Consider the following 12580-nt stretch of genomic DNA (forward strand, 5'->3'; position numbering starts at 1 on the left):
AAATAAAACACTACCAACCATGGTGGCATAATGTCAAACTGTCTATTGATCAAAACACGAGAGTTATATGACGGGTGGAGGAAAATTATGGATTAACCCCTCTTCTTTTTGCCAAGAATTACGACTTAAAACAACTTTTGACGTCATCCATCATCCTTTGGTGTAACGGTTAGACACCTCTTAAATATATGAGATCGTGAAATCGAGTCTCACTAGTCGACTTCACAAAAAAAAAAAAAACTTTTGACTTCCGTTAGCATATAACAGTTTCGGAATGAATTTTAAGACAATAACTCAACGGAAGACGTTAACGTCAGTTTTGTCGCCCTTTGAAAAATCCACTATAAAAATTCAGATTCTATCATCGTTTGTGGAGATTTCATCCTTCTCATTTCTTCTCTCTTAAGCCTAGCTCAAGAAAAAAAGAAAGAAAAAGAATAGCTTTTCGACCGCCAGAGTATTTTATTATTTAACCTAATCCCCCTTCATCTCTTCCACCCGTAACCCTAATTTTCAGCTCCAATCTTTTGCAGAAATTTCTGATTTCCCGTTTTAATTCTCCAAATAATTTGGCCCAAAATAGAAAATTTACCATATTTCATATAAAGGGCTGTGAACAAATATTCTGCCTTTAGCTGAAGATCAAGTCAGATGTGTCATTTCCTCAATTAAAGGTAACTAATTTCATTTATTTGTTTACTTATTTGGAGTTTGTCTTAGTTAATTTGTTGAATTTGGAGATTTGATTTTCATTTACTTGGAAAAAAATTTAGGGTTTCGATCTGAACTATGAACATAGTAATTGATTTGATAATTCAGAATATTTTGTTTCATAATTTTTGTTCCTTGTTGAAATATCAGGATCAAGATTTAGATTTCGGAAGTCTTTACTGAATTTTTTTTCTGTAATTGGAAGCATTTTTATTAGATCAAAGAGAAATTAGGGTTTGGAAGTTCTCTTTATGTTGTTTTATTGAATTATTTTGATGGGTTATTGTGATTATGATATGCAGGTTGGGGATTTTCTCACAGATTTGAAGTTTTCTCTTTGTTGAGTTGAACTTGGGAAAAAAATTCAATCATTTCTCACTGTAGGTGGAAAAAAACCTAAACTCTTTTGCTTCTATTCTCAGTTTCAAGTCAGTATTCTCTTTAGGAAATTCATCTTACAGTACTTGTTGGTTCTCTTTTATATATTTCTGGAATATCCACTTTGTCAAAACCTATACTGTTCAAGACTTTTTCTGGATCCTGTTCTTGCCCTAGTTTCTTTTCAGTTAAAATTCCCTGAATTTTAGCTTGACCATAGAACAGTAAAAATGCAATCCAAAGCCCAAATTCATGATGCTGATCTCTACCCAGACCTGTTTGATCAAATCCCAGATTCTATAGTACTCATAATTCTCAATAACCTTGCCGATATCCGTCCCTTGTTTCGTTGTTCCGCTGTTTGTAAGCGATTCAACTCCCTCGTTCCACTTGTACAAGATGTCTATATCAAGATTGACAAAGTTGTAACGATTGATGGTGACAATGATGAAAACCCATACTGTTCTTCTCATAAACCGCGTAATTTCTTCTCCAACCTTGTCAAACTCTTCTTCACTCTTGTCAAACCTATCCACCATCTTCGGAATAGCAACAATCTGAACAGGACCCTTCTTCCTCAAGTGTCCCAGCACACCTCACACACTCCTGATCAGGTCCTTAAGAGTTTTCACAACATTCATAACTTACGAATAGAATTACCGTCTGGAGATGTTGGTACAGAAGAAGGGGTTCTGTTAAAATGGAAAGCGGAATTTGGTAGCACTTTGCAGAACTGTGTTATATTAGGAGGTACAAAAATAGACAAAAAGAAAACAGTAGTCAGTAGAGATCAAGGTTTGCTCGAGGATAATGGCAGTATACCTGAATCATTTTACACAAATGGGGGTCTGAAACTAAGGGTTGTGTGGACAATTAGTTCATTAATCGCTGCTTCAACGAGGCACTTCTTATTAGAACCAATAATTAAGGATCACCCGACGTTGAGAACAGTAGTTTTGACAGATTCAGATGGGCAAGGGACTCTAAGCATGGGGAAAGAACAGATAAAGGAGTTCAGAGAGAAGCCTTTAGCAGCATCTGCATCTTCGAGACGGACTCAAGTTCCTGCTTCAAACATGAAGTTGAGATATGCTCCGTATTTGGAGCTGTCGGAAGGGATGGGTATAATGCAAGGAGCAACGTTGGTGTCGATAAAGCCAGCCGAAGGATTGAGTGGGGGAAGTAAGAAGGAAGTGGATGCATTTGAAGGTCCATTCAAAGTTGCTGCGAAGACACTACTAAAGAGAAGAACTTATCTTTTGGAAATGAATGGATTTTAGACTCTTATGTTCTCATGACTGTCAAGATTTTGACATGGTTCTTTTTCGTGGGTATCTGGAAGCTCCAATATGTCTTTATGTCAGCTAAGTTTATCTTGTTTTGTTTATGTCTGAAATATGTATAGAAGGTACTTTTTTGGTTTCTTTTGTGTTTTAGGTTTTCTGTAGTTTGCTGAGAGAGATAAGAGAGATCTTTGGTTCATGTTCAATGAAATATTATATTGTTTAGGACTTGGGAGGGTTGTGAGTGGTCATCTGTTTTTATTTTTTAGTACAAAAATTGCAAATGGATAGACAGAGGAAGAGATGGGGATAGGTATTTTGGATGCCTTTTACATAGGGGGATGGATAGTGGGAAGGCATGTATTTTTAGTAGACAAGTTGCAACATTGGTAGGTGGGTGAGTGTCTAAATTCAATTCATTACCGATTAAAAGAAGTAATTTTATATTTTTTCTTCTTCCCTTCCAAATCCCGGTCGGCATCTCTCCCTTCGTGGGGTACTTCCGGTTTTCGAATCATCTAGGTAGGCCATCAGTTTTGGTCTTTGGAGTGTTGGCTGTTGCTTCCCAACTCCTAGAAGAACTAGGGTTTTTTATGCCACTCCCATAACTCATTCCATACCCTCTTTGACCAAAAAAATCAATTCAGTACTATTTTTTCGCTATAAAGGTAGAGACCATCCCTTGTATTTAAATCATTGATTCTTCGATTCGTGTCAGCATATATGTTTACCCGCAACTCGGGCCATACCTAGTTGTCTGTGACTTTTTTTTTTCTATTGTCATGGCAAAATTGGTAGAATTTGATAATGTATATGAAACTTGCAACTTGTGACTGACATATTAACTCCTAGAACTGGCTAACCTTCTTACTTGATTAGCCTGTATATCCTTCCTTTCCCCAGAAAGAAAAACATTCTTGGAATGTAATTTCAGCCAGGAAGGTCCACTTTGCCAACCATGGCTTTCCTCAACTAGTACAAGGGCAAAGGACCACCACTAGAAGCCCCATTTTCCATATCTGGCCCCCCATACCATGACAGAATTCAAAGGGAGGTGTAACCTTCATAGGTAGGCCAAAGAGGGTTACCAACTTATCAATATGTATTATCTTTTCATTCCAAAAATTGCATCTGGTCTCTTATTTTGATGTCAGGATTTCGGGTTATCCATGTTCAGGAAATTCGACGCAACTTAAAGATAAACTCCACTTGCTATACTGGTGTCTGGTGGTGGTGTATGGCTGGAAAAGAATGATAGTCTCTTGAAAGGAATAGCACTAATAGAGAAATCATGTCAATGGAACAACCTCTCACCATTGGGGCGTGTCTTCTAAATGTTTTGAGAATTTTCCTTTCGAGGAAAGGGTTAAGTTCATGGTGACCATATAGGTTCTATGTGACCTTCCATTTGATTCAACTTGTTGTACTTTTGTTTTCGTACTTTCTAAGCACTCTGTTAATATATCGTCCTTTTTTTTCAAAAAATAAAGCATTGTCAATATGTTATCAGTGGCCCTTCCTTTCTAGTTTCTAGATTTAGGACAGATGGTGAATTGAAATATATAAATTATACTTGGGTAGGCATTCTCTGCAACTACATCAAAGAATTGGAGATCAGTAATCAAATTATAGTTGATGTTTGTTTCTGTTTCTGTTTCTATTTTGGGGTTGATGTCTGTTTTTCCTGTATTATGCAGCAGAATTTCGCTTGCGAGTTGCCAGTCCTAATGTGAGTCAAAGCTCCGAAAACTGATTCATCGATACTTCCCAAGTGCCATCTTGTTCTTGATTGCACGATGACCATGATACACAAACGTATCGATGATCCCAGCAACGGTGAAAACGCCTGAAACCCAGAACAGAAAAAAAAAAGAGTAAGAAACAAGAAAGCAAATAAAATAAAAACATGGGCTAGCGAGATTTTTGAGAGTCGTGGTCCTGTGTCTTACATTAAGGTCAACCAATATCAAACTACTTAGTGTAACCAATTTTTGAGTGTCTATTCTTAAATATCTGTACGATTTAATGAGTAATACTAAAACTTAAGAAAATGCTGGCTGAAGTAGAGGGCTTACCTCCTATTATAGCACAGACATTTGTTAGGAAGTGCAAGAATGATACTTTTTCCTCACTGAAGGTAACCTGCAGTATTTTGACAATATTTAGATAAAACATTCAGGAGTTGGATAATTCTAACTAACCTCATTAAGTTAATATTGGGAGCCATTAATTAGCAACCGAGAGAGGTAATGATACAAAAAGTAGCTACATAAAATGGCGTCAAAGGCGAAATGCCAACTTCTGAAATAAATCTAGTTTCATATCATCTGATGAAAGGTGGTCAACAACATCCTTTTTCCTGAGATCCAGCCAAACCTCCACATTGGCCAGGCTCAACCGGTTAGTAGGGCTCGGATGTGTTTGTGGAATAAATTGAGTAGCCATCCTGGAGAAAAAACATTGTGACACTAGAGGCACACCACCTATGCTAACTCTCTTACTTCTAAGCTTGTGTGTAAGAAATCACTGTGGGACTTCGCTTTGTGTAAGAAAGGAACATCTGACAAGGATTATGTTAACTAAAAGTTCAAAAAGTCCTCCAAAAGTTCTCCCTCAAAGTGTGCAATACACCGTCCCCTACCAAACTTTCATGCAAAATTTTTGCTTTTTGTCTGTAGAAAATTTTAGAAGAGAGGTCGAGTGATCAAATCACCTTGTCTGTTTTTAAACTCTTTTCAGACAATTAAAGAAAAAAAATAAACAACAAAGATGATTAACAGCAGACACCAAGTACTTTCATTTCAATCAATACCTAGGAAAATACTGTTGTTTAATATACCGCAAAGACACTTGTAAGTTTATCTCAGGGACTAGTTAGCTCGCTCACCTTAATTGGGTTGAAGTCATAAAAGAAGAAAACCCCAGGAAGTGTCTGAGGATAACCAGTTGCTTCTCTGAAATGTTCAGTCACAGAAAACTGCATGGGCAGGCAGAACAATTAACTAGTTTAGAAGATAAAGTAAAACACATGAGAATTGGCACTATCTAGTATCAATACAACTTTACCTGGTTTGAATTTATTTTACGCCCTTTTATGTTATTATAGATCGTTGGTACAACCTAAACAAAGAAACACAAGAAATAAAGGTAAATCATTTTAAGGATCACTTGACAATATGAAACAAAAGAATGAGCCGAGAAAGAGAATCATATGTGGATAAAATAAATCAACTAGAAAAGAAGTCATACTCCCTCAGATAGAAGTTAATTTACAATAATTATGTAGGGTCAAAAGACTGGTCACCGAAATATTCACCTTAATAAAGTATTGATACATCCCAGCAGATGCATGCTGTGTCCACTGTACCCTGAAAGTTTCAAATATAAATAAAACAGATCAGAAGCATTTTTCTGTTCAGCGATAGGCAACGTCGAATAAAAAAGAAAAGATGAACAAGAGAATGCGCCATTCAGGTCAAGAACTTGAAAAGTGTAGACTAGAACTTACGTTCTGACTATCTAAATATCTTAACAAAGAGAAACCAAATTAGGCTGAAAGTTTGATGATTACTACGGTAGAACGTAAATGTGAAAGGTTGTTAATCTTACCCATCAAGTGGATTAATAACGCCTGGAAACTCTTCACCAAAAGATAGTTTGTTTATTTTGTGGCTTATCTGATGCAGGAAGAGGAACAACATAAATATTCTTCTAAATCACAGTAAACCAATAAACATTTTGTTGAAAAGCAATACCACATCTGGATGTTGAAATAGGTCGCTACAATTCTATCCATATTAGATAAGAATATCCTGCCCTGGAATTTCTGCTGTACAGGGATGTTTGTATAGAATATACTTTTGTTGTAGACTCGAAGTCTTCTCAGTATATATAAATGACAATAATAATACCTAAGAGGCTAAGACAAGAAAATTTAGGTGCATGGTCATCTCTCCATTTTGGCCTTTTTCCACCTCGCATGTCTGACACTCGTACCGAGGTCCCCATTTTGACCTTTTTCAACACCCACTCTATTCTCTATGTAAAAATTAAATTGAAAGAGAATAAGAGAAACAAGGAAATTTTTTTCTTCGTCTAAGGTTAGCATCTCACATTGTAATTATTAGTTTGAAATGATCCCAGCAGATCAAACAAAGAGATGCCTGATTGGTGAAAGCTTTTCCCGGGTGCAAAATGAAGACTCCCTGCCACTTTATTTGCTTCGACAAACCCATGAATATTGCATCCTTCGCCCTCTTCCTCTTTAACTTTTTGGAGGTAGCCCTCTCTCTTGCACTGAAACAGAGTTCAATATCAAGTTCCAGAAAGATGAAAGACCCGATAATTGAATGCACACATAGTTATACCATCAGCAGAAGAACACGAAAATTGCAATCAACACAGTACACTAGACACACCAATATGTATCTTCACTTCAGATAGCAAAATGGAATTCCTGGAGAGCAAAGAACTACATTGTATTTTTCACTGCCACTTAGATATGCATGCAAGCATTTATACGTACTGAGAGATATTAGTCCAGTATCTTTTAAGTTCAGTTTTACAGGAAATATAATCAGCTGATACATGGCATTGCAATGATGTGTTTTTGGCTTCGGCCTTTATTTCTTACTTCTGGTTTCAAGGGTTTAAAGCTAATTTTGATCTTGATTGCTTACAATAGAAAATTAAGTTTACTAATTTCATAAGGTTTCATCAAGTCTCACTATAGTTCATTACATGCTTCTTTATCCTGATTGTCGAACACCACCTAAGTGAAAAACGAACTAAGGTGTCATATGTTGGCCAAATTAGGTAGGTGTATGAAACAACTACCAGAGGAAACTCTTGGCATTTTATTTAACTATCATTTCACCAGAGTTCAGGGGAGAAACTGTCAAGTCGCTGCAGCAAAAGACAAACTAACAAAAGAGCAAAGAACATGAAGGCCTAATAAAGCGAAGTGAAACATGGTTACACTTGGCTTTGTCTAGCACAACTTTTGCATTTCTTCAATTTTCCCTAAGCATTTCAGTTGTGGAGGATTATTACTTTTACATCCATTTAATCTGTATATTGAAAATTGACACAATAAATCAACAACATAATCTATCCACCACATGTCACTTGACATCTGTCATATCTTATAAACGATCGATATAGCGGCAGTATATCGAGATGTAAACTACATAGTTTATCAACAGGTAAAGCATTAACAAGTCAGTTTAAACAAGAAAACAAGCAAATAATTCATTTACATGCTTGGAGATATAAAATCAAACCCATTTTACCACAATATATCATAAAACAAAGAGAAGCCAAGTCATAACTTCTAAAAATGATGTTTACATTTCAATTCTTGGATATATTTCACATTTTTCATCGAGGAGATAAAAAGAACCAGGCAAACATGTTACACTATACCTGATCAATCAAATCAGGGTTTGTCATCGCCCATCCTTTCTTTTGGTATGCTTCGCGAACTTCTTCACATGAGTTACAACAGTGAGCATCATCCTGCAAATTGAAACATATCCATTAACTATTTCACAGTATCATAATTAAATCACTTCTGATATGAGAAGATAATTCAGGTCAAAGGGACTTGAAAGCTTTTGGAGCACTACAGTAAGTCACTAACTACTGGCTAGAAAGTAGAGTTCTTCATTTACCATGTTCAGAAATTCCTGCTTCCTGACACCTCTGGCATCAGAAGCATATTTTGTCAATTCCAGTTGATCAAACTGAGAACTGATTTATACTAAAATAGCACGAATGAACTGCAATTATCAAATATATAGGATGCCACTTAATATTTCTATAAACAAAAACTATCATGAATGATTGCTAAAATAATTACTATTGGTGGTTTTAAGAGACCAAGTAAATGATATTGCAAGTTAAGTAAGATGGTTGATAAATTGAGGACTACTATGCAAAACTATTGGGAAGGAATTGGAGAAGACTTGATAAACGCATTGCAGAAAAAATCTCAAGTCAAGCCTATATAGAAGTAGTTGGATGGCGAGTTCTCACCGAGTACCTTGAAGCTCGGCTCAAGCTCGAACCAAATTTGGTAAGGTAGGCTTTGAGTTTACCTTTTTTGTTTTTTTTGTACATTTTTGTCCTTGTTCCTCTTTTCCTTTTTCTCTTCATAATGGGACTAATGGTAATGCTAGTGTTTTATGTCCATATAAAAAAAATACTATATCAATGTCTATACATATATAGGTTCGAAAGAAAAAAAAAACATAGTCAGGTAACCCATGAGTCTCAAACCCAACTTCTTAGCTTAGCTGATATATTGCTGATGTGATCTATCACAATATCATCTGTCATATCGATATCAGTTTTGTACACATACCACATAGCAAAAGAAGTCATTCTTGTTGTATTGGTGATATATCACCTATATATTGGCAATATTATATGTGATATGAAAAAATAAAGTCAAATATCCCCCGTAAAGAACTAACTAGGATAGTACCGTTTCTGCGCCAAAACAAGAACCACAATAAGTCTCATTGTGATCAAGTCGTCCCCCGTGCCTCTGTAAAGGCTTTTCAATCTGAAAGAAAATTGGAAGATAAAAGATATAAGGATATAAAATTAAAAACCGAGCATAATATCAAAAGTAAGATTATTTACAAACCTTTGGAGCACCAATTCCATCTGATCTTGACTCAATCACATTACCAAGGTGATCAATTCTTTTCTTTACAATATCGTGTCTCTGCACAAAAATACAAAAAGATGGTGCAGTACCAGTTCAGATTATTCAGTAAATGATACTTATGCACAAGGCGATAGAAACTTTTTTTCCACAATCGAAATTGAGTTAGATATAAAATGTCACTGAAGGAGAGCAAAGTATACAAACATACTATATCATAGTGCTGCTCCCCACTGATATCCATGGCATCAACACTAAGAAGAGAACATGCAAGGGCGGGATAGGTCACGTCAAACTGCAAAATTATGTAACAAAAAATAAGCAAAACCAATAATAAGACACATTCCATTTACACTTTTCTAGATATAGTGCACCATTAAGAATATTTGCCGTTAAAGAGTATCAGAACTGACTTGTTGGAGTTTTTACTTTTTTAGTTGGCTAAAGGACAAGTTTAAGAAGAAATAAGGGCTACTAACTTCCTAAAGAAGGCCAAATGTTAAACTATTAGTTTGTAAACTGTGATGTCAAAGAAATCAAATGACTTGGATTTGATCACAATAAAGTTGATCCAGACATTAGTAATTAGTTAAATCGTTTTGATACCAACTAATACAATTTCAAGTTGAATCACGTCCTGGCTGTGAATATAAAGCAAATCGTGAATCGTGGGACCCAAAAATATATATTCCCCAGTCAACCAAATATGAAAAGATTTAACAATTCACGGTTCAACAATCCAATTTTTCAACCATAAACAATTCAAATTCAACATGCGAATTATGATTTCACATCGTTATTTATAGCATCTGACTCCTAAACCTCAGAATAATAGGGAGATATGCTACAACTTCATCAAATTGACATAAACACAAAACAATGCAGGTTTCAGGGGTTCTATCCAATTCACCCCACACCCACCACCCAACCCTTCCGGCATTGTAACACTGGAATTTCCAAAACCCAATTCTCTGTCTTGCATCAAGTTGCTTGGGCACGGAATAGTTATTTCTCTAGGTACCATGTTAACAACAACTTGATCTAAAAACGCGAAATTGGAGAAAAGATAGGACCAACTATGTATATCACTTATTTGCAAGTCTAATTTGAGGTAAATTATATTGGTCTCCCAATCATTTCCCCAACAATTTATCCTTTTCTAAACCCTATATTACAAATCCAAAGTATGGGTACTTGTAAATCATTTAGAAAAAAAGAAAGAGTATGAATGGATATAAAACAAAACAAAACAAAACAAGGGAATTAAAGATGCTAACATTAATTCGAAGAGTTTCTCCACTTGAAGTATCTACCGTCAATTTGGTTTCAGTAACAGTACTTAGATACAATCCTGCAAAAAAAATCAACATTTTGATTTCAAATCACAAATGAAAATATCAAATTAGTGAAGACTTCAAACAGATCCAATTTACACAAAAATGAGTATAAGATAGAGAGATGATCTAAGAGAGAGAAACTTACTGAACTCGGAGAAGAAAAGCAAAAGCATAGTAATGGAAGAGAATAGGGTAATGAGACCACCAGAGAGAGTTCTGTTGTAGAAATCCTCATTGATCTTTGGATATGCATCTAAGTTTTTTAACAGATTTAGGATCTCCATATCTATAAATCTTTATCTTCTTTTCGTCACGATTCCGAAGAAAAATTAGGGTTTCAATTACAGGGCCGAAGCAAATCTAGAGGTTCCTTTGATCCTCCATTTTTGCTCCAGCTTATTTTCTTCTCTCTTTCTTTTTTCTGTTCTGTTCTTATTTGTTTACTGTGTTTGGCTTGGCGGGTGTCACCTAGACTCTGGCGTGCTTATGGCGTTCCCGTGCCGTGGCGAGTCAGGGCCCGTGAGGGTCACTGCCCTTGGCGCGCACGGTCTCTGGCGGACACAACACATGGCAAGTCACGGCTCGTGGTGCATCACAAACCATGGTGAGTCAAGGCTCGTGCTAAACTGACCATGACGAAGCGAGCTAGCCCATTTGGTCTTTAAATATTTGAGTTGTTTTAAGAATGGGTTGTTCCTAGGGGTGGGAAACGGGTCGGGCTCGGGTACCCGTGGGCACCAATATTCTGGGCTCGGGCGTTTCGGGTACCATATACTAATGAACAATTGACTTCTCGGGCGGGCTCGGGCCGGGTAAAAGTCATGCTTTCTTGCACAAAGCCCGCCATGGGTACTAGCCCATGACGGGCATAACGGGCATCGGGCGGGCCGGGTAACGGGCTAACCATCTTCGAATATCCAATTTTTTCATTTTCATTTTTTTTTTGGTACAACACAGATATCACAATGAACCCTAAGTTTGTTAAACTTAATTCATAGAAAGATCCCAAACCTTTTATAGATTAACATCACCATGAACAAAAAAATACAGATCTAAACAAATATGAGACATGAACAAAGATACAAATATTCTGCAACTTCATCTTTAGAGAGAGAGTCAGAGAGAGCAAGATAGATATGTAACAGATATATATACATGAAATTATTTTTACAGATCTGTATCAAAACTTTCTAAAAAGTTTACTTGTTGTTTCTTCTTAGATAGTTAGATGTACCCAAAAACAAATATAAAGATCTACTTGAAAATAACATATTTACGGAGAAAACAGATATGAATATAGAGAATATTTGCAGAAAAGAGAAAAAAAAATCTATTTCTTGAAGATCTTCCATGATGTTACTCTTTACTCTTCATAGCTTGTTTTCAACCAACAACTCAGTATCTTCATTTTTTTCCTTCATTCTCTCTATTTCTATCGATATCTCGTTTTCTCTCTCTCGATCTCTTGTTTTCTCTCTCGATCTCTTGTTTTCTGTCTCTCTCTGCCTCCTTTCCTTTCTCACTTTGGACAGTTGAGACTGAAGAGGAAAAAATAGGTTTTTATACCTACAAAACCCTAAGATTAGAAGTCTACATATGTCCATCCATCTCTAATCTAACGGATCTTATGAGTCGGGTACAAGTTTCGGGCTATGTACTCGGGTAATGCACTCGGGCAAGAGATTTTTTAGTAGAGCCCAAGCCCGCCCACTAAAACTCGACGGGCCGGGCGGGCAGAGCCCGTCTCGGACTTCGGGCTACGCGTTTCTTTGTCGGACTCGGGGGTTCCGGGCCGGGTTTCGGGCTCCCGGGCTAAATTCCCACCCTTAGTTGTTCCTGGTCATTGTAGGTCACACTGGCTTGTTTTGGAACGCTAACTATATCTAACGCAAAATTACGTAATCACAATTATCTTTTTTGAGAAATTGATGAGATTCGAACAATTTGAATTATGGTTGTATATATATATATATATACTTCAACTTTCTACTGTAAAAAATAGTAAAGAAGACTCTTGTAAACAAAAAAAATTTAGCTTTCGGATACAAAACTGAGTCGTACCAGGACTAAATAATAGGGGTAAGCAACGGTCGACCAAACCGATCAGATTGAATTTGACCGAACCAAATCAAATAGTTTTAAACTGAACCGAACAATGTTCTACTCAGACTCAGCTACCTATTAAAAAAAGAAACTCG

The 12580-nt window shown here is 36.4% G+C and overlaps 1 protein-coding gene and 1 pseudogene across 3 annotated transcripts; one reads left to right on the plus strand and one right to left on the minus strand.

Moving 5' to 3' along the window:
• Nucleotides 1-291: 291 nt before the first annotated feature.
• LOC147545467 (F-box protein At4g18380 pseudogene) lies at nt 292-2602 on the plus strand (annotated as a pseudogene). The gene is made up of 2 exons (XR_015223859.1): nt 292-674; nt 1014-2602. The product of XR_015223859.1 is annotated as an F-box protein At4g18380 pseudogene (transcript).
• A 1314-nt stretch (nt 2603-3916) lies between these two features.
• On the minus strand, nt 3917-10954 carry LOC147545468 (uncharacterized). 2 transcript variants are annotated; one of them, XR_015239712.1, is made up of 13 exons: nt 10528-10841; nt 10323-10396; nt 9257-9340; nt 9025-9105; nt 8860-8940; nt 7797-7889; nt 6486-6668; nt 5982-6049; nt 5689-5740; nt 5439-5492; nt 5160-5349; nt 4448-5085; nt 3917-4218 (listed from the first exon to the last, which is right to left on the minus strand). XR_015239712.1 is itself a non-coding variant. In XM_086673141.1 (13 exons), the coding sequence occupies exons 1-13, from the start codon at nt 10664-10666 to the stop codon at nt 4127-4129; spliced, it is 1158 nt and encodes a 385-aa protein (XP_086529267.1). In that variant the 5' UTR covers nt 10667-10954; the 3' UTR covers nt 3917-4126. The 2 variants fall into 2 exon arrangements, 1 of the variants encoding a protein (XP_086529267.1); XM_086673141.1 differs by having other exon boundaries at nt 4448-4514; nt 5260-5349; nt 10528-10954.
• Nucleotides 10955-12580: the final 1626 nt, after the last annotated feature.

The sequence above is a fragment of the Eschscholzia californica genome, unplaced genomic scaffold (genome assembly GCF_041429995.1).
Source record: "Eschscholzia californica isolate CP2 unplaced genomic scaffold, dmEscCali1.0.p SCAF_4, whole genome shotgun sequence".
NCBI lineage: Eukaryota > Viridiplantae > Streptophyta > Magnoliopsida > Ranunculales > Papaveraceae > Eschscholzia > Eschscholzia californica.

Bases quoted from the DNA above. Each gene is read 5' to 3' on its own strand.
- LOC147545468 (XM_086673141.1), bottom strand. From the start codon at position 10,666: ATGGAGATCCTAAATCTGTTAAAAAACTTAGATGCATATCCAAAGATC. The intron at 10,397-10,527 runs GTAAGTTTCTCT...TTTTTTTTGCAG, and splicing joins GCTTTTCTTCTCCGAGTTCA to GATTGTATCTAAGTACTGTT. The intron at 4,515-5,259 runs GTGAGCGAGCTA...AAAATACTGCAG, and splicing joins ATGACTTCAACCCAATTAAG to GTTACCTTCAGTGAGGAAAA.